This window comes from Anopheles stephensi, chromosome 3 (genome assembly GCF_013141755.1).
Source record: "Anopheles stephensi strain Indian chromosome 3, UCI_ANSTEP_V1.0, whole genome shotgun sequence".
Taxonomy (NCBI): domain Eukaryota; kingdom Metazoa; phylum Arthropoda; class Insecta; order Diptera; family Culicidae; genus Anopheles; species Anopheles stephensi.
In genome coordinates, this window is record NC_050203.1 from 5,710,001 (window position 1) to 5,734,354 (window position 24,354).

Below are 24,354 nucleotides of genomic sequence, written 5' to 3' on the forward strand. Positions count from 1 at the left end.
CCAAAACCTGGGTCATTGAAATGGTTCTCTGGTGCATACATATGTTCTCAGAACTCTCGCTCTCTCTCTCACTCTCGTTGCTCCGAGTGGGTTCACCACAAAGCTCGGTGGAATAGGATGCAACTCCTACTTGCTGGCTCGGGATTGCAACACACAGCGAGACATATAAATTCTCATCGCAAACCAAATATACCACCAGCTTTATGGTCACCCAAAGTCTAGTGTCTAGCAGACCGGGGCAGGCAGACAATACAGCCCATCCTCATGAATGTTGAACATTCCTTCAAGAGATATAACTTTAAGGAAGCAAAAAAAGCAGGCAGCCAGCAAGCAAATATTTGTTACGTCTACTTTGTTTGTTTTGTATTAAATATTTTAGTATTGTTGTGCTACTGATTGCTCACAAGCTAAGAATATCAATGATGTAGCAAAACTTAATAAAATATTCAAAATGTAAATTGTGCCTTAAACATTTGCCGGAGCATTTAAAGCAGCTAAATGTCTTAAATTTAAACTTAAAAATTCTTATCAGACTTAAAGACAAAAATCAGAGTAATTGCGGTTTTTAAATTAAAACTTCTAAATCATATTATGATAAAAGTTAGTAATAATAAAATTTATTTAAAATGAAGAAATTCAACGTTAAGTCCAGTGGCTGATAACGGCGCCGGTCTTCACACGGAAGGACCGAGGATCGAAGCCCACAGATATGCCAGAACTGACAGGCCGCGACCTCTCGAGGTTTTAGTGCCAATGAATAAGAAGAAGAAGAAATTCCATAAACAAAGAAAACAATATAATACAAAAACAGCAGCTTAAGGACGAAGCAAAGCCTGAGCAAAGCAAACCATAACTTATCAGAACATGAAATGTAGCACCGCAAAACGATCGATAGACCTGTGTATAAACTGTATAAGAGAACAGTGACAATGAAAACCACGGTACGAGCAACACCAGCAATATTCGATCAAAAAGGTTTCGTATACTTTTAATTAGTTTTTGTTTGCTAGCCATGTCATGCATTAAATATTTAGTTTTCGATTATCGGTTTTAATTGCTACATACTTTTACTTTTGGTTGCATTAGAATTTTAAACTAAATAGAACAATTGAATGCTTCGAAACATACGATGCATCGGTATCGTAAATTGGAATAGGAGTGCATAAAGAATATTGAAAGCCCAAACAAAGAATAATACTTTATCGGCTTTTATCAAACGAAATTCCTACTGAAAAGAATCGTTTTGTTTGCTCATCCACTTTAAGTTTACATTGTAAATTCAGTCCCCCAAATAAGATATTTATATTCTCTTATTTCCAGCACTAGTTGAATTTTGAGTTTCAATTTAGAACAGCACTGTACTAAAAATTGATTTGCCTTTTTTGCATAACTTTTACTCTCATACTCTCTAACCCATCGTTCCAATTCTAATTAGCGATTATGAAAAGAAAACCCAAACATACATGCTTTCCATTATAATACTAGAACATTCTTTTATCATTAGATCGCTTGTTTCTTACCATCGAATTGGAAGTGGATCACACAAATTGTACCCATTGCAATAGAAAAACATAAACCGGAACAGAAAAATTCTCATAATTCGATGCGTAAAACCATGTACCATAGCTGCTTCTTTGCTGCGGAATGATTAGCAATATTAGCAAGCCAAATTCTCCACTACAAATTCGCTCACCATCTGGTGCGTTCCTTCAACTGCAGTAGCATATTGTAGAGCAAGTCCCAGCGGGCAAATGCAAACAAGTTCCTCGCAACGAACGAAACGCGCGAAATATTGCTGGTCGTTTGTGATATCATAGTTTTCTTACAAATTGATTGTTGATCACTACTTTGTAAACTCTTCATGAACCCTAGGCTCATGTAGATTAGAAATTCAGTGGGAGATTTCAAAGTCTGGCAAAAATTTCAAAGTCTTCTGTTGCTGCTACTTTTTAATCTTACAAAACTGTAGACACTTTCACCCAGTTACGACAAAAAAACCTTACTAGCGATTGCGTACCAGTTTCACATAGCTATTTAATATTTTTTATTCTCCCTAAACTGGTGGGATTTTTGTTAGAATTATTACAATTAATTAAAAAAAAATCTACAACATCTCCCGGAGAGTCCCTCTGACTCCCTGTGGAGATAGACCCTCGCAAAGAGTTGGCAAAGTGAGTTACCACTGACCATACGCGCTCGCCCTGTTATCGCAGGTGATCAGAGTGACCTGATGGAGTCGCCGGTCGAGTCGATCGTCGCGACACCCGTCGCTGCCCGGCGTCGGCAACCACCGCTGTCGTCCCGTTTGGCTGAACTAAACGAGGAGCTGCGCACGGAATCGGCGAGCATGATGATGAACAACTTCACCGTTGACGGACACGATTTAATTAGATAGCCCCAACACACACGCGCACGTCAAAGCAAACGCGAGGCGACGCCATTGCCGAAGCCGAGCCGTTTCCCGCGCATCGTCACGATGGCCATTGCCACTACTACCACTACTACTACTACTAATACTACTATTACTACTACTGAATCTACAACAGCTACTACCACTACTACTACTATTATTATTATTATTATCACATTTAATACTACCATTGCTGCGTCTTTTGCATCCGCTAGAAAACAACCAATAGGAATAATGTTACTAACTACCACTACACTACACCGCCTACTAGTGCAGATCTGGTCGCAAACCTGCTAAACTTGCTATCAATTATACTGAACGAACAATGGGCGAGGTACCAATCGAAACACTTACGAAACGGATAATACAAGGCTGCAAGTTGCTTGATGATGAAGATGTGTCCTGCTTCGCACACACCCATACTGACCATAGTGATACCGAAACCCACATATGCTTAGCATAGCCGTTCGTTTGCGTTCGACAATGGCGCATAGCTTTCCTTGGTGTGCCGGCATGAGAAACGCGCTTCGATGTGCTTCTCGTGGCTGCAACGTATAGGTGTATAACTCTAAAGCGCGTCACGGTACGCGATGACACAGCACAGTTCTCATATCAACCCATTTTATCAACACTCTCCAGGAAGAACAGCGAATCAAACTGCAGATGATCGGTTGTTTTTAAGGAGTCTGTAAAAGGTGAAGTTGAATCAAAATGTTAATTAATTCTACTACAATCGTTCCTGGGGAGATAGATAAGGGAGTTCCTCTCTCAGTCGCAGAACGATGCACGATCGACAAAGAAAAAATCAAACGGCTAGTGAAAATGAACTGTGTAATAAGCATGTTTTGCATACCAAATTGACCATACTGATTAAGAGGGAGAATGCGAGAGCGAGAGAGAGAGAGAGAGAGAGTGAATGAAATTCATCTCGTAACCTTAAAAGAAATTAAACCGTACCAGCTCAGTAGATAGGCCTTGAACATGATGCTTCTCCTTACGAAGACACATAATACGATCCGACTATCCAACTGCTGCTGACTATCTAGAGCTTCATCCAATCTTTGGGCAATTTTGATTTGAAGTCAAGTTTCTCTTGATACAGTGGGTTTAAGGTGGAAAGACAAATGTCTACTTGTTAGAAAAAATCAAGTTTGGTTGTAGTTTCTTCCTAAGTTTAATCCTCTTTGTCATTCCGTAAGATTACAAGAATTGGAGGCTTTATTTTCCCCCGAGATAAGCAATTCTTTGCAAAGCTATGCACAAATTGTGTTGTTCACTAGCGAATATTGCCCTTTGCCATATCAACGAGACAAGTTAGCAAAACTGAAGCATTTAAAAAGACAATTTAAGCAGTGAAACCCGGCACAACACAACTAAAAACAATCACCAACTTCAGGAAAGGAACAAAGATATGATAAAACTGCAAGCAATACACAGAGATTACACAAAAAACAGGCAGTGAACATCATGCAAACGAGAGCTTTTTTGGATACCCACTCATCGAAACACTATTACGGACATTCCATCCTGCCAGCGCAGCCAAGCTGTTTTCAGTGCGTTTTGCATTTGCTAACTCACAATAATTATTTTCGAGGTCCACCAACGTTCCTCGGTGCAGGTGAGAATTGGATCGAATTTTAAACACAGTTCACGAGGACAAACAGGCATAGTTGTAGCACCGACACTCTGGCACAAGACTGTAACCGCTGTATGCTTAAAAACTTAAACCACACACTATAAACGGTGGGAATCCGAAATCCCCCCCGGGGGTTCCCAGGTCATCATGTTCCGGCATATTTGCTTGGCTTGATAAATGCGATAATCACACAGAAACACACATGAGCTCTGTCTGTCTACCGGAAGTCGGACGCGTGTAGCGCAATACAATGCTTGATGTGGATGCGTGTAAATGTGCGTGATTGTAATGTGTAATCGATGTAAGCAGTATGTACGCAAATTGTAAAATGTATAATCGTAAAAAACAAACCAAACAAAATCGAGCAAAGCGAAATCGAAGGTAGCCCCGTATTGAAAAAAAAAAACACTCGAAACACCGTCCAAAACCAAGTTTGCAACAGAATGTTATTGTTACGTTGTTGGCGTTGACAGTTGGTTGTATTCCATTTGAAGCGCAAACTAGCAGGCTTAAGTTTAAATTGACCGTTAAAACGTTTCTTCTTGTAATAGTTGTGTTCTATTCTAGCTCGAAATATGTCAATTGTGTGTGGAGTTTTACGACTTTAATAAGGTAGAAATTGTTGGTCTGTTTCTTGTAGACATTTCCAATTGTTCATAACCAGTTTTCTTAGCGTTTTGATTAGTTTGTTACTCGATTAAATGGAAACTCTCGATTCAAATCTACTAAATCTGGTAGTTAAACGATATGAACAACGCTTCTTCATTTCGATCAATACACAACCAGACTAGTGCATAACAGTATACATAATCCATCAACCACTTTTTACACTACTAAAACATACCCCGTTCATATAAAAAAAACATATACAAACTCGTCACTACTTTCTACCACACTTGACCAGCTCTGTGCAAGAAGAAGAAAAATCAAACCCGAACTAAAGAAAACAATCAATCGTAATCGTTCTTTCGCTTTTATAAAACTAGCCTATAAGCTACCAACCTATAGTACTGTACACTTTTAACATCATGCAAAACCTACTTAAACTACTCATGTTTCGCCACGCCATAATGCCGATGACTTGTGCTTGATGATTTCGAATCAGACTCCGTTCCCAAAACCATTTACGTACATGCGTTTCTAATGCTCGATGTTGAAAACCAAAAAAAGGAAAAAAGGTTCTGCTTTATCTGTACACATTCGAATGTGAGCTTCGGTTGTAATTGTTGCGTTACTTAGGGGACTAGGAACAGTAAGAAATCTTGTTAAACGTTACTTCACACGTCACGCGTGTCTTTGGCTTCGTTCAAGACGCTCGGCGCTCGTTGTTATACGCTGTAGAGCGTTTATGTGTTACTCAATGTGTTTGTGGTTTAATTTTACGCTCACATGTAGGAAATGAACAACAACAAGAAAAGAAAAACAGAAACAAAAATCGTTCCAATAAAATCGAATCGAATAAAACAGGTGTGAACAGTTTTGAGGAAAACCAAACCCACATAGGTAAAAACCCCAAACGAAGAAATGAGTTACCGCCTGTATTGCTTTTGCATCTCACATCCTCACATGGGTTGTTGTGTGTGTGTGTCTGTCTCTCTCTCAATATCTCTGTCTCTTTATCTTCACTAGGAAACACATTTTGAGTTCCCGGTTCGAAAGTAGCTAAATTATTATTTAAAGCATTATGTATTGGTGTAATCCTGTTGAACAAAATATGGTGTTTAATTAGATAAAATGTGTTTCTAGTGTTGGTGTGATCGTTACGTCTAGCACTTACTTGTAGCACCCTTCGATTTGTGGATGTGGATGAGAGTGAGTGCCTATGCGTGTTGTTTTTGGTTGAAATACTGAATATTTAAATAAACCGTTGACTAAACTCCTACCGCCTGATCTACTAAATGCTAACCATTCCCATTAAATAAATTTGTTGCTAACTAAAATATTAACATGCTGCACTCACAGCATTAGCACAGTTTTCTTCTGCATATTTCCTACTTTTCTAACAGTAAAAATTGAACAATTCATGACTAATCATGTAAAGCTTCCGATTTAATAAGCGCTTGAATTTTTAAAATATTTCAGGCTTTCATGAACACGATGAGTGAATTAAGCACACACACAAAAATGAACATTTCAGGCCTCAGTACGATCTTCGTTCGCCGAGATTCGATCGCCGCGACACTCAAAAGTCACTCACGCCTTTTAAAATGATTTTTAATTGGTTCAAAGAAACAACTTTATATATTTATATCTGGTTTTATTCTTAAAAATCATATTTTGAAGGGAGTGACGTTGAATCACAGTGAACAAAGGTCATCCTGTTGCCGAGTGTCCTAGGCTTTCCGAAACACGATGAGTGATTTAATCACGCTAAAGCTCACATCCTTCACTCAAACCAGACATAAGACAAGCGTACAAATTCTCTTTGAAAGAAATGTTGCGCTGAAGATCTTCTTCGGTTAATCGTCCACATCTGCTGGTTTACCACGCAGCAGATTTATAACCCACGGGCACCCAAATGAGTGGTCAACGTGATCAGCATCGCCGTACGCTATTCATAGCCATTTTCTTCCGATTTCTTTCAAATTTCCCCCCCGTTCGTTCTACGCTCCAAATTGCGCAGGGCACAATCTTTCCGTGGCGGACGGTAACAGCACGGAGGAGGGTGATTCGGTTAGCGGTGGCCGCAATCCTGCCATGACCGGGGTCGGTTGCTACAAAAACTACAAACATTCCGCCGGTTCACGCAAACGTGTCAATTCACAGGTGAGTGCCGTGAGTGGCCGTAGTAGGCGCCGAGTAATGAACTCTTCCGGTACGCATGAACTCTTTCACAGAACGATAGCTTCTCGCAGCCAATGATGGGGGCGTCGCTCGATGCGGAAGCGGCCCCACCCTACAGCCCCACCATGCAGCACCACAACATGGCGATCGACATGGACGCGAACGAGGAGCAGCAGCTGATCATGCAGGAAACGCCCCATCACGAGCCACCGGTGATGATGGCCACCAGAGCGGTATGTGAAGCCTGTTTCAGCTCGCGCCCGCGCTTGCATTTTCATCCGCCCTTCCACTTACTTTCCCCATCCACCCACCCCCCTCCCCCCTCGATGCTGCTTATCGAACAGTGCGAAATTGCATCAGCTTTTGGTGATCGTACCGTACCCACCCGATTTTAAGTTCATCCGCTTTTACCTAACTCCCTTCGTCCCATCCCGAGTTTGCTCTTTGTGGCCCAATAATTCGATGTTTGCTGTTGTGTTTTACGTTTACGTGGTGATCGCCTGTTTTAGTTTTTCGTTTGACGTTATTCGAAATTTGAGCTACCTTCCGCTTAATCCGCTTCTTCGAACCAATTCGATCGCTGTGTGCGTGCGTTCGGATCGCGCTCTGTCTCTCTCTCTCTCGGGCCCAAGTTTTTGTTTCCTCCCCTCGAAAGGGTGGAAAATCCATCACGTGCCTCAGCTTCTTCCGCAGGCAAGCAGAAAACCCAAGAATTGGCTGTAGTTAGAGCATTGTTTCGTTTCAAACCCACAGCCTTTTGGCCAACGCATCTACCTAGCTTCACACACTGACGCTATGTGTTACTCATTTGCATTCCATCCTACCTGTGTACCTGTGTAAATAATAATATGACGCTCTATCAACTTCCTCTCCTTCCGATGGAACTTTGTTTGTTTGTTTTTTCAATTCTAGTACTACAACAATCAATGGAGCCACGAGGTATTGAACTAACCAACCAACTATAAGCTTACACTCGACCATACTCTTATCTCCCTTTGTTTTTTTGTTGGTATTTTTTCTTCATCATCAATCGCTCAAGCGCAATACTGAGGCTGAGATTGTTCGATAAAACTCAATGTAGCTCAATATGACACAATTTTTCGGTTTTCTCCTTTTGTCACCTCTTTTTCTGACGTTGAATTTAACAATTTTGCGATACAACACACTCACACACACAGTAATGCTTGATTTTTGGTCACAGTAATGTTAGTAAGCTTCGTATTTAATACAGCCACATAGAACTGCGGTATTGGTCCGTAATCTACAGAAGCCTTTTTCTAACTAATTTTGGATTTTTTTAGTAATTTATAATTGAAAACTATTAAAACACTAATGCAAGAACTGCCAAAACGATTCGAACCATTTTTTTGCTTTTACCATTCACCGTTTTTGTCGAACAAGCGTTTTTGTTGTTGTGGTCTGCTGTCTGATGTCTGTTTGGTGATATATTCTGCTTAATAAGTTTGCTTGTGATTGCTTCAGCACGCCCCATCTATCTGTTGCCGGTTTCGAATTTTGTCTTTTGACCGACACAATCAACAACGTTTGTTCTGCATGTCTCTCGTTAAAGGTTTCCTCGTTTCTTGCATGTTGTTTCTACTCTTTTCACACCTTTCTCAATCCTCAACCGAAGAAAAATAAAGTACAAATCTTGTTGTTATATGTATTATTCGTTAAAATTCCTTTCCCCTTACGTTCTTACTTGTCACCTCACGAACGAATCTGAATGTTACTGTGTAATACGGCTGTCTACAATTATCTATTTTCCCACTGATTTAAGAATTTACTGATTCACCCCCTTCTAACTAACGCCTCACCCACCCCCCCACCACCACGTGGTAATATATCTTCACCCCTTCGACGACGATAATATTCCTTTCCCGGTTTCTATTTTCCGTTTCGTTTTGTTTTGCGTTCCCGCCAACCAATATAACCCATCGGACTCGTTCTAGGAAGTAGAAGAACTACGACGACAAGTTGCACTAGAAACGTCCTCCACCAGTAAGCGGGACAAGTCCGATACCGAACTGCCATCCGAGTTTGAGTGTTGCTTTTGCACGTCAAAGGTACATTACAGCGATTTCCGTTTCCAACTCCTTTGTTGTTACTCTTGCATAGAACTCTGTGAGATACGACAGTATCTTTTTCCATTCAACTGTCTCACAATCACGAAAAAAACACACACGTCATGTTCTCAGGGGAAGGTCGTTCGGAGTAGGGAAGGAAAATTCAAATAATTCTCGAGCAAAAGACGCACACAGAACAAAAAGAAGAAGGAATTTTTAGTCAACTTCCGGTAGTCATTGGTAGTTTTGTTACACAAAATGTAGCAATTGGCACTGCGTAGACACAACCGCACACAGGGGAGAACGTAATGAAGAGCAACTTAATAAGGTCCCGGGATACACAGAAACAAAACCTCACAATGTCCACAATGTCACCCTCCAACCGTTGACAGTTGACATTTACGGTCTCGCACTCAAAGCGGTCGCTCCATCGATCGTTCTTAGCGCAGGCACCATAAAACAGGTATATCTCTTCATCGCTTCTGCTTCCATCGGCTTTTCAGAGGGTTTTGCAAAATAAATGCGAGAATTCACACGAGAAAACACACACACACACACACACACACACACAGGGAACTCCGAGACAGCGTGGCACGGATAATTTGTAGCCAATTTCACGTCTCATCCTCTCAGCGACGAGGACGGCATATTCTTGTGCCCGTGTTCAGTCTTTCTGGATGTCCGGTGGGCGCTGCTCCAACCGGTTCTCCCACACCAATGTCCATTAGCTTACGTCCTTTGTGTGTCCTGCGCCTGTGAATGCCACATTAGTAAGGATGACTTAAATCACTTCCTGACCTCCCACCCCAACACACCCTGGCATTCCTCTTCCGGCAGTTAGTAAAGATCGTTTACGATATCCTTCCCAACGGCGGGACTTTAGGGGGCATGGACCCCGGCCGTATCTCCGAAATGTCGTCCGTGCACCGTTTCGCACCTCTTGTTCGGCACAGCATTCTTCCGGAGTTTTTTTTTTTTTTTTTGGGAGGGTGATAAAAATGGCACCGGCTACTCCTGACGTCACACTGCTGCTATTTATTTCCCCGATAAGCCGTCGCACATTTGGGGGTCCAAACAATGTTCTGTGTGTGTTTGTGTGTGTGCCTGTATTCGTGTTTTATTTTATTTAATTTTTTTTTCTCTCTATCTATCTCGCTCACATTCGGTAACTTTTCACCTTTCCGACCACGGTGCCTTGGCCGTATCTGAGGAATGCGCGTCCTGTATTCTAAGGCGCCCTAATTCGAATCGATACCTTCGTGCTCACCCCTGCAGGTGTCGCGTAAGCGTTTGAAATGGAGGAAAGAAACCAAATTACCACGCTATTAGCATAAATTGATGTTATAATTTTCTCCCTTCCAAAGAAAAAAGGAACGAGACACGAGGTGCGCTTCTTCATCGTAAGATTCCACGCCACGCTGTTCTAATGCTGTTTGCCATCCAAACTTCCTTTCCCCCCACCCTTCCGCGTTACGTTCATCGCTCACCTGTCCACCGAGTTAGAAATGACAAAAATTATATCCGGACGTAGGCGTCGGGTGGTTCGCATTTGGAAAAGCCACCGCTCGTCCCTAGGATTCCAGTGCCGGGTGGGTGTAGGAAAGCTTTTAGAATGCTTTCGGGCCATTTTCACTCCCAGTTTTCTTGTTCCCATTCACTTCCGGGTAGCTCGGGCCAGCGTTTGAGGTTAATAACTGTCGATCCCAGCGATGGTGGCGGCAGCGGGTTCATTGGACGGTCATCCTTCCGGTTTCATGTTCCTTGCTGTCAGTGATTTGAGTCGGTTCAGAAACGAGGGCTTAATTTATAGACTCGGAGTTAAGATTTGATTTTGGGCAACCTAATTACCAGACAAAATACACTAAAACGTTGAAGAAGATTCACCGGAACTCAGGACTCACTCAAGCCATTTCCTGTGCGTTTGCTATCAGTATCGCTTTGCTTTGGTGACTAACGGCTAGCTGCAAGCGAGCGGAATTCCCTGTGCCTAACATAAGCTGCCTGCTACTGTGAGAGTCCTTCGAAAAAACAGTCATTTAATTCAAATCAACACACACACACAACACGCGCAATACACTCTTCATGTTTGTCTGTTTTCGTTTTCTCACCCCTTTTCTTGTGTTTCCCACACAATGTGTGAGTGTTTGTTATTGTTAAGCCACATTTCATTCTTGTATTACGCTCTTTGTTTCTGTATTACGTGAAGGTGCAATGTATTTTTTTTTCTTTCTCTCTTCTCACTTCTTCATTTCTCGCTATTCGATACCGTTTGCCATTCCATTTGCCACAAAAAAACCAAACTCATACCCTTTGTCGGCACACTGTCACACACATACACACACACACACGCTACACATCCGCGGCCGTAGTATTACGAATGTGATTGTAATTTCGCACCCAACTCCTCGCCTTACTACAAGCCACAAAACGCACCGTGCCTACACTACGACGATCAGCTACCACACTACACAGAACTGAACCACCAACTGAGCCGATCGAACCACATTACTACCAATTTCCAGTGTCCGCAGGAATGCCACACCGAGTGTATTCCGCTGCGATCGAAAAGCGTATGACATTTGCTGCACACCTTCGGAAGCTCGGCGCGTTCCAGCAGCGTCCACGGGTTCGAAGGGAGCTCCGGCGCAAAGGAGGCAGAAATAGAGCTGTAGAGTGGCTGTACGGTGGCGAGTGGAGGAGTTCAAGCTGAGATCCTAGTAGAATAGCAGATGACATATCAAAGGCAGGCGTCGTGGAAAGATCGGGACAGAGCGGTTTAATCCTCTGTCCACCTTGATCCACCTGCGATCCCTCTCGCTCTCTCTCTCATTCTCTTAATATCAAACCCGATCTTTGCAACGAAACACACACACACATACACAACACTATATCAAAATACAATTTTACACCGTGATTAAAATGGCCGCCAGAGAGCGTTTCGAATTTCCCAAACGCCCCACTATCTCTCTCGCTGATGTTGTTTTGTGCCATTAATGCGGCGCTTGCTCGATTGATGCTGCGATCCTCAGAGCAAACAGGCATTATCACAGGTGAGTTCCGCGGTGAATCCGGCCCTGGGAGATTCCTTGTTTTGTCCTGCTACTACTACTACTACTACTTCTACTACTGCTGCCTAACTGCTTCACCAACAAAAGTCCCCCGTACACACCGTTGCTCGCTGCCCTGTGTTGTTCCTTTCGATAAGCAATCTGCGAATGGCGTGACTAACACACACGCCCTACAGTTCTGAATAAGGAACAGCAATATTCTAACTGCCTGAACTCACCAACTCCTCGGCCTTTTTGCAGCTGCATATTTTCTGTGCGATTTCTTCACCAAACTCGTCACCCCTGTTCCTGCTACTTGTGCTGTGTTTCTTTTGTGCGTGTGATTGTGTTTTGTCTAACGTGTGTTTGTGGTGTGCTTTTTTTGTAGGTCTAATCCGCGTGCCAAAGAACTGCTCGTGTCCTATTCTGTGTTTTACTCCTCAATAATGTTCCGATCGGGAAGATCTGTTTAATCGCAAGACATTGGTCCACTTATTTCTAAGGATCACTGCCGAGCTCAACCACATCCGTTCTTATATTCTATACACTATTAATAAGTGTAACTCCACAAGAGTCCTCTTGATTGCTCTTCGAATTTCTGAGAGAATGCTCTTCCTAATGAAACATTTTGATGCTCAAGCAAGCAAAACAAATCCTTACCGATAAAGCACCTTCTTCAACAGCCCGGCAATAGATCCTTGTCAGTAGAATGTCTACCAGCAGGAAATAAAAACAACTTCACCGCGCTGACATATGACCAATAAATTTAGCTCCCTTGTTGATGCTTGAAAAATTCATCTGGGACAGACGTACGGTCTTACCGAAAAACACAAACACGAGAATAAATTCCACATGCTCACAGGCGCGCCCATTGCGAGATCAAATAAGAGAACCTAAGATGGCTGCCCCAAAAACGACAACAACAACCTTACGCAATGATTTACGAAACTCAATCATGTACGAGTGGTTCGAAGGGTGGAGATTGGATTGGTTTGAAGGATTTACCCAGAGAAAAAAAAGGATATCTCACCAAGATATTAGATGCATTTCGTGGTACGTACAGCGTCAAGGGATCGTGATGGCTGGAAGTAGGACAATCTGTTTATCTACTGCAGGCCCTTACTATGAAGTTTGTGGTCACGTACCCCTTATGTGTATGGGTGTGTGTGTGTGTTTACGTACACTGAGCAATTCATCAATTTCACCAGCTCTCCGATTTACACCCTTGCAAGGCGAGGCCACGTAAACAAGGACTCGAGAACGCTCGAGCGCTACTTCAAGCTTTCAAGTCACTGCAAATGTGCGTGCGGAAGGGATTTCTGGACGATAGTAAATATTATCCATAAATAACTGAATGTTGACAAAACTTAACTCACACACACACTCCATACTCCCAGTTCCTTCCTATGCTCTCAGTTATATGCGAGCAAAGGAAGCTACCGCTTGGTCCCACCGGACTTAGCGGCAAAGTGTTAAGAAACGAGGAAAGCAAACACAAAACTTCCTTCGAAACCGTTGTTGATATGACCCCAGCTAGCAAGGATGATCTTAGAATAGCTTGATAAGGTATGACGTCAGCACACACACACACAGGGCAGGCGCCACCAAGGAGGTGTGCAAAAAGATTCTCCCACCAACGCACCGATTCGTCTCGAGTTGAGGGATATTTATTGCCCTCGGATACAATTCGCCCAAACAATCGCCTCGGGAGCCATCCACCCAGGATGGCATCCCGGGAATGGGAAGTGAACGAGCTTGACAAATCCTCCCATCCTTGCCACCTCCATCGCCGCAGATGGGCTCTTATTCATTTGGTAGATTGCGCCAAATGCGGGATGGTTTTCGGCGGATCATTTTTGACCACCGGTAATCGCGCCGCGCCAAAAATTCTTACCGCGAGTGGTTTGAGTGCCTGAAAGGGCACTTCACGGAATATAAAGGAACGATAAAGTAAACCGCTGTCAAGAACCATTCAAGAAATCGTTCCGACTTATGTTTCATTCATTTGTTAACGGAAGACAAATATTGAACCGACCAGCCGGGTTTCGCTCTCCACCCTGCCTACCCAATCGGATGTTGTAATTTTGGAAATCGTACATTTTAGATCGCCAAAAACGAAGCCAAGATTTATCGATAAAATATGCTAATAGCTTCTCATGCATCATATTTCGTTTCCGTTTCCGTTTCGTTTCGTTTCAAAAAAGGGGAGGGAAAGAAGCACAACAATCGTCAATTTATTCTACCACCGGCTGTGTATTGTGTGGTCGCGTCGGTTATTTTTCCTCTATCATTGATGAAAATCCGGGAAAACAATATGTTTTGCGATTGATAGCATTTAACATTCTCTTGTATATATGTACAAATACTAATCTTAGACGTACGGGGTTTTTTTCCTAGAATTTGCTAACAAAGTATCAACAAAATCCTCGAAAAAATCTTGTTGAAAGACACAAAAACATTGTTAAAATCTAAAACACCAAGTTGCATACCTTTAGGCGTATACCGTAAAACGCGCCTAAAGGTATGCAATCAAAGAAAGAACATTCGACAAGCTAACTGCCCGCGTGTAAATACTGTTCCTCCATCGTTCTGGACCACATCTTCATCGCAACTACTTCAAATATCCTGATCAATTGGCTACCGGGACCTTCTTCAACCTTCATTTGCGGTTTTCGTGTGCGTCTTTGTGAGAGCTACCAGTTTGTTTTCCGTGTTTTCTCGCCGAATTCGATCCTTACACATTCCAAAAAGGATAAATTTGTACATAAAAAAGATGACAATTTTTACAGTTTCGTGTTACTTTTTGTCTTTTGTTTGAAGTTTTCCCCTTATACATGACACCCTTTCAAGAAGGGCATTCGTTTGTGTGTGTGTTTTGTTTTTTGTACATGCGTGTGTGTGTGTGGTTTGTGCTTTAATTTGTGTCTTGTCTTATTGGTCCAAAATTATCACGTAGAACAACAATGTCCAACTCTCGTGATGGTTTTTGGGCCACTAAGATGCACTTGTCCGAAAATGGGCACACAAAACATTCTCGTTTAATAATCACCGGTTTTTACGGTTTTGCTTTCTTCTTCGTCCGGCTTGGATCGACGCCAGGAGTACAAAGAGTTCATCGATGCCGAAGGACTGATGCCGCTTCCAACGTCCGACTTCCATACGACCGTGTGCATGGAGATGCGCATGCTGAAGAACAGCATGAACAACAACTGCATTGCAACGCCGAACCAGTTCGGGCCGAGCACGATCTCCTACCCGTACCCCTACATGGACACCCCGATCAAACATCCGGCGAACGGGGGCAGTGGTGGCGCCAACGGGGGTAGCGGAAGCAATGGCAACAACGGAGGAGGTGGTGGAGGAGCAGGAGCAGGAGGAGGGGGAAATGGCACCTTCATCAACAGCAACAGCAACAACGGTGATCTGGCTAGCGTCGACAGTTCCGACACGTACGCTAGCTGTCAAACGCATCCATTCCTGTCGCAGGCCGACCTCACGTCGGACATTGTAGATATGTCATTCGATTTAGATACGTTAGATACGAACAATTTGTACATAAATCCGCTAGAGAAAGACTCGCAGCAGAAGCAGCTGCAGCAGCAGCAGCAGCAGCACCAACAGCTCCTACTGCTCCAGCAGCGACCGGCTGTGGCCGGGGCGCCGCGATCGCAGGTGAAGAAAAGTGCTTCCGGAGATACGGCGCTGCGCAGCTTGGGCGCCAGTCCGATGGACGACGAGTACCGCCAGTTCCAGACGCCGTTCGATGCGACGGATCGGGGCAGCCACGTCAGTCTGAACGAGACGCCCGTGCCCAAGCATCGCAAGACTCGCTTCCAGCAGAGTTCCGCTTCCACGTCGGCGGCCCTTGCGGTGGCGGCCCGGCCCAAGACCCGCTTCGAGAACCTCAAATCGTCGATCGAAAGTCTGGAGGAGGCGGGTGCTGCCGGTGGTGGTGGTAGCAGCACCAGCGGGTCCGGCAGCAAAAAGTCGCGCCGTTCTTCCTTCATGCCGGCGAAAAGTCTTGCCTCGGCCACCAAGCTCATCAATCAACATCTGTTCGGTATTCCGAATCCGGCACCGAAAGGTAAGCGGAAGATAGGGAGGTCCTGAAGTAAGCTTCACTAACACATCCACACACACATACTCCTCAACTCATTCAATCTACTCACACTTAACGCTCTCGACAGTACACACCTTCCTTTTTTTAACATGCTTCCTTCCATTACCACCAAACGAAAACACTTACAAAAAAGCAAAATTCAGTTTGCAAGGAGCAGGAAAAATCAATACATTTTCCTGACCCCTCAGCGACTGACTGAGCTCATCACATAAGAACAACGCTTAACACCACCTCCAGTTACAGTTCGATGTTACTCTCTACAGTTACTACATGTTTTGTGTCCTGTTTTTTGTTTAGTTTTCACTCATTATTTGCTTTGAATTGGGGTAAAATTTAAAATTGTACGACCTTATTGGAATAAGTATTAAATTTACGACGAACTGAGAAAAGAATACTCCCGTTCACAACAAATAGATTATCCGGAAAAGAAAACGTTCCGTTTATTCGTTACTTACGTTGTTAGTGTTACTGCTTGTTATGGTTTCGAAGGGAATCCTGCAAAACATGCTAACCGTTTTATAATTCTATAGCTTTGTACTAAGTGTTAGTTTCTTTGTGACCTTTAAAAAGAGTTCATTCGGAGGTGTCTGATAATAGTTATATTTAACACCAAAAAAAACAGTTCTATGTCGTTCTTTACTGCTCAATCTATTTGCTGGCTTGTTTGAAAAAAAAATCTAAGCTAGGTCCCTCCATTATTACGACTTTTAACCCCCCTTTTCTTCCTTTATTTTATGTCTTAAGTTTTCAACATAAACAGATTAAGCAAAACTAACCAACTCAATTGATAAACTAATACATCCATACGAAACACACTTAAAATACTGCCATGCTCTCCTAAACTCTTCAAGAAACTGCGACAACCAAAGGGTCGAATGCGTATGGAAACTCTAATGAATTCTTACTTGCATGCTCAAACGCTCCACTCCATCCTTCCCCCCCCCCCTCCTCCAACTATATGCTCCAAACAAAAACACCCTCGCCACGCCAACCATTTCTTTCGGCCACTCCAGATGCAAATGCTGATACGAAATTGTCCTCCATATCCGTAGATTCGCTAGAAACGTCACCTCAATTAGAAACACATCGAAGATCGAAATCGATCCTTAAAAACAAATCCGAAGCGTCGCGTCTGTTGTCCGATCCGGAGAGTGAACGGCTCCTGGCAGACAATATGTCCGGCTCCGGGGTCTCGGATAATGGTGCCAACATGGTAAATTTGCATTTTGACTTTTCCTACTTGTTTTGAATGAAAACTTTTACTTTTGCCCGTTTACTGCGTTCCTTTCATTTTCTTTAACTCGTTTGAAGTTACTCTGTTTTCTACCTGCGCCGTACACCTATCGGTTTTTTGTTTTGTTTCGTTATCGTTTTCCCGTTTTTCTTTTTCGTTTCCGTACTTCCACCTTCTAGTTACTCCGTTTTGTTTTTTCGTACGCCTGTTCACTACTACTATTACTAATTATCATTAGTCTAACAACTACTACTGGACTAGACTAGAATGAGTTCCTAAACTTTCTACTCCGCTTGCTGTCTCTTCGTTCTGTCTTCTGTGTGTCTGTTCGTTCCCTGGTTATCCTTATCTCTCAACTGAAAACTCTTTCGTCCTTCAAACATCCCTTCAAGTGGATCGATGTTTTGTACTTCATTTTTTTGCTCCCCTCAACAGCACCATAATCTCGTGTAGATTTTTTTTCCGAGTGCTCTCGGAACTTTATGTCAATCTTTTGTACTATACATGGATTTTGTAGATAGATGAACCTTTTTTGTACATTAATTGACTCGTTGTATATTTTGCTCCCTGACTTCTACATCGTTGAGCTTATGTGAGAGATATTTCAAGAGACCTTATTTTATCGTTGTATCATCGTTACTAAACGATTCGCTTCCTGTAAATGTGTAAATCCCTTCCCTTCACGGCCCCTAGAGACCCCTCGTTGCTGCTGTGTTCGTTTGTTTGTTCGTTAGTTTCTCTGTTTAGCTCTGTTAGCTCTGTTTAGTGTTCACGTGTTTAGCAGCAAAAGCTGGAACGATTGAGCTTCGGAGCTTTGGCGCTGCCAGCCAGACGGCCGAGCTCCGGTCGATAGTTTCCGAGCCTTTTGCGAGATAGTTGTGATGCCCTCGAATGATTCCGACTAGTAACCCCACCCGCCCCATTACAACCGCACACCGACTAATCTCTGCCCTGTTGCGTTTGTCTAGGGGAGCGACTCAAATACTGATTACTCGGGCAGTACGATGATTGCGACCTCGATCACGCCGCTCGTACAGCGGCACCGGCTAACGCACCAACGATCGACGCCGGCCTCGCTAGGTGCCACTGCCAAACCGTTGGCGGCCAGCAAATTCTCCCAGCCGCGCTACTCGCAGGAAGAGGTCACCCGGCAAAGCAAACCACAGCTGACGCGTGGTGTCGGGATCGGTACGTACGTCGACCATCTTACCGGTGACCGGCGGTTGGATTCTGGCACACGGGAAAGTAGCACAGGTACAGCGCGAGATGATGCACTGTTGGTGTACGATCCATGTTAAATGAGCTCCTCGTTTGTATTGCAGAATCGGAAACAGCATTCTCAACATATCTTGCCGCTAGTAACAGCAATAGTAATAAGGATAAGGCATCGTTCGCCGGCAGCAGTCTTACGTCGAGTGACGAAAGCAAAACCACTACCAGCAGGGGCAACTCGGTCGAGAATCACGGTGGTAGCAGTGGGTACGGTGCGTCATCTTCGTAGCAGGTATGATTTCGGAGCCATTCTAAGCAATTCGGAGCAATTCGGGGCAATTCTAAGCAATGTACTAAAAGCAAACGTATCGTTATTTGTAGGAAACCTCCCGTCTTTGGGCGGACAAAACATGCTGAGCGAGCAGCGCTCACTGGTTCGTGAACATACTCTAGAAGACGTATAAACCATCATCGAACTGCTGCTAGCGTGCTGCTGCTGCGCCTGCTTCAACGGATACGAGAACAATTCCTTACCAAACAGTAGCGAACCGAAGTGGATAACTGGATCGGATAAAAGTTACTACCGTTAGCAATCTGGCAAACCATCATCATCATCATCATCGCTCCATCATAACCTCAATGCGTCAGTTTAGAATTATCGACACATCCTCACAATCGCGAGCGTCTCATCGAACAGTTTCTTAGTGTAGCAACTCGTCGAACAAGCAGCTAGAGGTATCTAAACGGGTACCTCACATGACGACGACGACGACGACGACGGCTGCCCGTGAGTTCGTGGCTGTGGCAAAAAATAGCACACATACAAATGAAACAAAAACAGAAAAGCAAATACTGCCCTCCATCCGCGATTTCTAGTAGTGTTTGAGCGTATCTTAACGTTTAGTCGCGTAGCGCGTAAGTTAGTAGCGGCGTAACGTCAGTAGCCAGGGCCGCCAAACCGTCGCCACCGGACAGCCACTCAGCGACCGATTGGCGATTGGAAGCTTATCCTTTTTAAGTGTGGTAGCGTTACATTTTAGCTGTGGATCAGTAGCAATCATAGTAGTAGTAACACAAACACCTGTGACAACTCGGAGCTGTATAAGAAACCAAAGATAAACCACACACACACACACATACTTACAGACTGTTGTACATAGCACACCACACCAGCACGTGCTAGCAAAGCAAGTTTGCGAAACGAATAGTTAGAGCCGTACATATACACACACACACACACACAAACGATAACGTTACCTAACACTGTAACCAATGCACTGAATGTTTGAGGGTTCTCTTTTTACTGATTTCCGACACCTTAACAAGGCTTTTTAATAGGTAAGGTTTAGTAAGCAGCCGCCGAGCAGCTGGTTGAGTGTGACACGAAGCGCGGCACAGCGGATACAGTGACAGTTACAAACTTAGTACAATTAAGGGTGCTTACTTTAAAAAAAAAAAAGCTACAACTGCTAGAACTACTCGAGCTCCAGAGTCCAAGGCCAGGTCCAGCGCACACGTACACTCAACCCCTAAACTCACACAGCTTCCCGCCGCAATGCCATGCAACAGGATGTCCAAGGCACAGTCCCTTCCATTTGGAGGTGTTCCATTTAAAAGAAAACACTTCTACAGATAGAGCGATCGAGCGAGGGCTCAACGCAAACCACCGCCGCCACCGTGAAACTCTACAATACAGGAGATTACAAGCAACTTGATACAATCTACAGAAGGCAGAGCAACACTATTCGAGTGATCGACCAGTTCCATCCATCCAGAGCGTTATCCCGCAACGCAACTTGTTTCCTTCGAGGCAGCAAATATTTTTTCTGTTCCCCTTTTGTCTCACGTCTCCAGTTTTCTGGTACCAAGTGTGCGTTTGTTTAACAAACACACGATTTGCAGCAGCAGCAGCTTTGATATTGTTGCGACTGTTTCTTAAAGCAAACACCTTTTTCTTGCGACTATTCCAGCACGCTTTGGGAGAACTTTCTTACGAGTGAAATTAACAATCGATACCCACATACATACATATAGATACTATCGACAATTAGGCTACTAACCTCAAAACACCGTATACTAAACCCTCAGCAAAAATGCGAACAATATTTTCGATTACATAGACAATCAAGTTATTCATTTTCAGTGGGGGGGAGGGGGGTGTTGGCTAACAGCAACCGCAACAGGCTTCAGAATGGTTCCCATCCTTCACATCTGCTCCTACACAGCGCCTAAAATGCGGCAATTCGAATACAGTACTGTTATACAGGCCTTTTGAGATTTAAAAAGTCCAGGCGAACTAGTGAGAGACCACGCGGAGTGAACTTACCCTTAGACAGCTTACAATCGAAAGCAATACAATCTTACCACTACACACACACACACTCAGCTCTACACATAGCAAAACGAAAGGAAAAAAACAATCGAAATTAGAAAGAAAGTATACAGAAAACCCGGCCACGCGGTACACGCGCGGAAGTCTACCGTTTTTTCGCCATTTTACTGCTTCAACTTTCCAACTTTTCTCCCGTGGGAGTGACACTGGACTGGCACACTTACCTGTGGCACACTAAACCGTCGTTCCCCGGTCCTCCTAACCTAACCTTAAGCTAGGAATCTAGGCTTTGCTGTCGTACAACGCAACTTTTAGGGAGACACCATTTTTGTGCTTGATCATCGTTGGACCCAGGGCCAACAGTCGCGGCCCTACGTTATACCTAATCAATGTTCTTCGGCTAAGTGTGAGAGAGAGAGAGAGAGAGAGAGAGACGAAAAAACAAACACACAAAACTCGGAATACTAATATGATAAATTACGAAACACGTCGTATCTAACTAACGCTCTACGAGAAGCGTGCTGCAATATGCTGCTTGCCTACAACACATTATGCATTAACAGTCCAGTAATTCATAATACACGAGCGAGAAAACAAAGCCCAAAAAAACAAAGAAAGAAAACACTACTAACTAAGTCAAAAGCACATCGAAAACAAGGGAGAACCAATTCAAGAAAACAAAAGCAAAACATTTAATGAAAAACGGTCGCTTATTATACAACTAAAAGTTGAACGCCTGTTTCATCATCTACACTATTCACTCACCTTACAAACAAACAAAGAAGAAAAAGAATACAAAAAGAACTCACTCACTCACTCATACTAAGAAACAAAAAAACACACACACACACAAACAAAAAACGTAATTATTATAAGTAAGAGAATGGCTTATATCTGTGATTTAAATAACAAAGAAGAAGAAAACAAAAGAAAACAAAAAAGGAATATAAAACACACAACACACAAAAAGAAGCAACAACAAAACAAACAACAAACCAACAAAAAAAAAGCTATAAAAGTTAAAGTAAGCCTGTTGAAACTAGAGGAAGAAAACGAAAGTCGATAAGAGAGAGAGCCAGAGAGGAAGAGAGAGAGAGAGAAGAAACGAACAAAACGAACGCGCTATATAATTATAAAGCAAAGCAGTAAGCGTATGTATATTATAGGTGCGAAAAGGTATGACACAGAAGCAAACAAAACTAGCAAAATGAGATTAACAAAACAAAAGAGAAGAGAGAGAGAGATTGCGCAGCAAGTGTGAGCAAGATGTTATTAGAAGAAAAAAAGGAAAGAAAAGTTAGAAAGAGCGAGAAGAGTGCAACACGGTGGACGTAATACGTTAACATTGAATAATATTATAAAACAGAAGGTAAAAGAGAAAACATTGAACCGTGCTTTTTAAATATTTTCTATATGAAGACATTACATTATATAGATATATACATACACAGATAAATATACAAAATTACCGAAAGCAGAAGACGAACACGAAGCAACCCGGAGCAAATAGCAAAAGCAAGAGCACGAAACAAAACGGATACACTCACAAACTGAAAAACAAAACAAAACTAACATATAGTAGCACAAAATTGCAATCGCATAATGGTTGAATGAAGAAAAAGAAAGCAGATAAGAAGAAAAGAAAACACACACACACTAGCACAACAGCAAAAAGAAAAGGAAGAAAAACGAAAGAAGGCAAACAAGCGATGAACGAAGAAAAGCAGTGTTAGAGCAAACAAAACGAGGAGGGGAAAAAACAAAGGAAAAACAGAAGCTAGATAATTAATAAAAATGTTACATTAAATTATACTCTTATATACATACGTATAGATATATAGATATATATATTATACATATATACATAGGCGAAATCGTAATGTGTAAGATCGTGTACAATGCTAAGGTCTCTGTATCGTTACGGCTAGAAGTTAGGATCATGCGCACGAAATCATCCCCCCCATCCCCTAAAATCGCTGCTAGTAAACTAGAATGGCCACCATTACCCACTCATAAACCTCCACTCCACCCCCCCTGGTCACTTTTTAATAGCCCCCAGTCAACCGTGGAAAATCAGTCGGCTCAGGCTCAGTTCTCCGTAACGAACCTTCCCATACGCTGTTACTAGTGTAATGCAACTACAATTACTACCACTACTTCTACTACTACTTCTACTACTACTCCTTCTACTAGTAATGACAAGGTTCTTCAAAATCTTTCTTACCAGTGTACAGCTACAATAGCCAGACATCTTTCAGAATGGACACGTCCGACACGTTGCTGCCCCACAATCCCAGTTCGTTCTGTTCGCTTGTCACGCTGCGTGACGCACCCAGTTCTCTAGTCCTGTTCTCTAGTCAATTTTGGTAAGGTGAATGATGATAGGTCGCAAGGTAGTGATTGTTGTATGTGTATGTGTACACTATTGTTTTTTTCCAAGTTCGTTGTTCGGTTTTTAATGTTAGCTTTGTATGGCAAACGTTTGTTACTTAGTTACTCCGTTTTCTTTATTAAATATTTACACAAACAATTATATGAGTTTGAGTCTACACTGGAGGAAAACTAAATAAAGGCAAAAAGGTTATTATTTACCGTGTCGTGTGTCGGTGTAGAGTTTACATTCTTTCAGCAGTATGAAAAGAAAAGGCAGCAGCTTTCCATTCCACACGTTTTCTTCCTTCTTATCACAAATCATGCCACTTTTCAAACACGCACTTTTCAAAGGAAAGAAAAAGGATGGTTTTTTTCTTATCTCCCAATTTCTAAAACGATGTAAGTGACGAAGTGTGCAAAAGCAAAAAAAAACAAAAACACGGAGCGCGGTCCTGCAAATGTCCTAGTTTTGAAAACAAAAAGAGCAACAAACGATGTAAAAAAAAAAACAAACCATTGCGAAAAAGAAACGTATGGCAAAATTTAAGCGAAAGCAAAAATATTCATTAAGGCAAGCAAGTCAAAATTTAAAAACATTTAAATCAGAACAAAGAACAAAACGCGCGCATGGTAGCGATAAGATATTCATCACATTTGCTTACTGTGTGTAGGTCAACGAAAAACGGAAGCAAAAAAGAAACAAAACAAAACAAAAATATGAAACCGTTTTTGCAAAACTTCAGCTATTACATACAAATTCAAGTAACAAAAGCAGAAAAATCATCACGATCAGTCCAAACAAGGAAAAATGTAAGGAAGCAAACCGATGCGTGAATGGAGGATGTACAAAAACAGCGAGACAAACAAATACGCCGATCTTTTTTCCACATTTTTGCACACACATTTATAACGCTTTTCGAATCATTTATGACCCTCTTTTTTGTTTTTTTTGTTCAAACTTCTTTCCCACAAATCCTACACTACACCATAGATAGTTCTCTTTTTTGTCACTTTCTTTATCTAAATGTGTGTGGGTATGTATGCCGGTACACTAACAAGCAGCACTCAAAAGAAAATATATATATGAGAACTATATACTAAACAATATACAAAAAAAAGTGCAAACAATTACACAATTTT

At 42.6% G+C, this 24,354-nt stretch overlaps 1 protein-coding gene across 5 annotated transcripts in view; it reads left to right on the forward strand.

Moving 5' to 3' along the window:
* Positions 1 to 23,772, forward strand: part of LOC118510336 (potassium voltage-gated channel protein Shab) — an 88,674-nt gene extending 64,902 nt beyond the window's left edge. For 2 of the 5 annotated variants that reach the window (XM_036051994.1, XM_036051995.1), the window contains exons 7-15: positions 6,670 to 6,812; positions 6,884 to 7,063; positions 7,743 to 7,769; positions 8,783 to 8,896; positions 15,043 to 16,027; positions 17,116 to 17,276; positions 18,266 to 18,551; positions 18,620 to 18,801; positions 18,891 to 23,772. In XM_036051994.1, coding sequence (XP_035907887.1) covers positions 6,670 to 6,812; positions 6,884 to 7,063; positions 7,743 to 7,769; positions 8,783 to 8,896; positions 15,043 to 16,027; positions 17,116 to 17,276; positions 18,266 to 18,551; positions 18,620 to 18,798 — 2,075 coding nt within the window. In that variant the 3' untranslated portion in view covers positions 18,799 to 18,801; positions 18,891 to 23,772. The remainder of the gene's footprint in view (positions 1 to 6,669; positions 6,813 to 6,883; positions 7,064 to 7,742; positions 7,770 to 8,782; positions 8,897 to 15,042; positions 16,028 to 17,115; positions 17,277 to 18,265; positions 18,552 to 18,619; positions 18,802 to 18,890) is intronic. The other 3 variants (XR_004905998.1, XM_036051996.1, XM_036051997.1) reach the window with 3 other exon arrangements.
* The last annotated feature ends 582 nt before the right edge of the window (positions 23,773 to 24,354 follow it).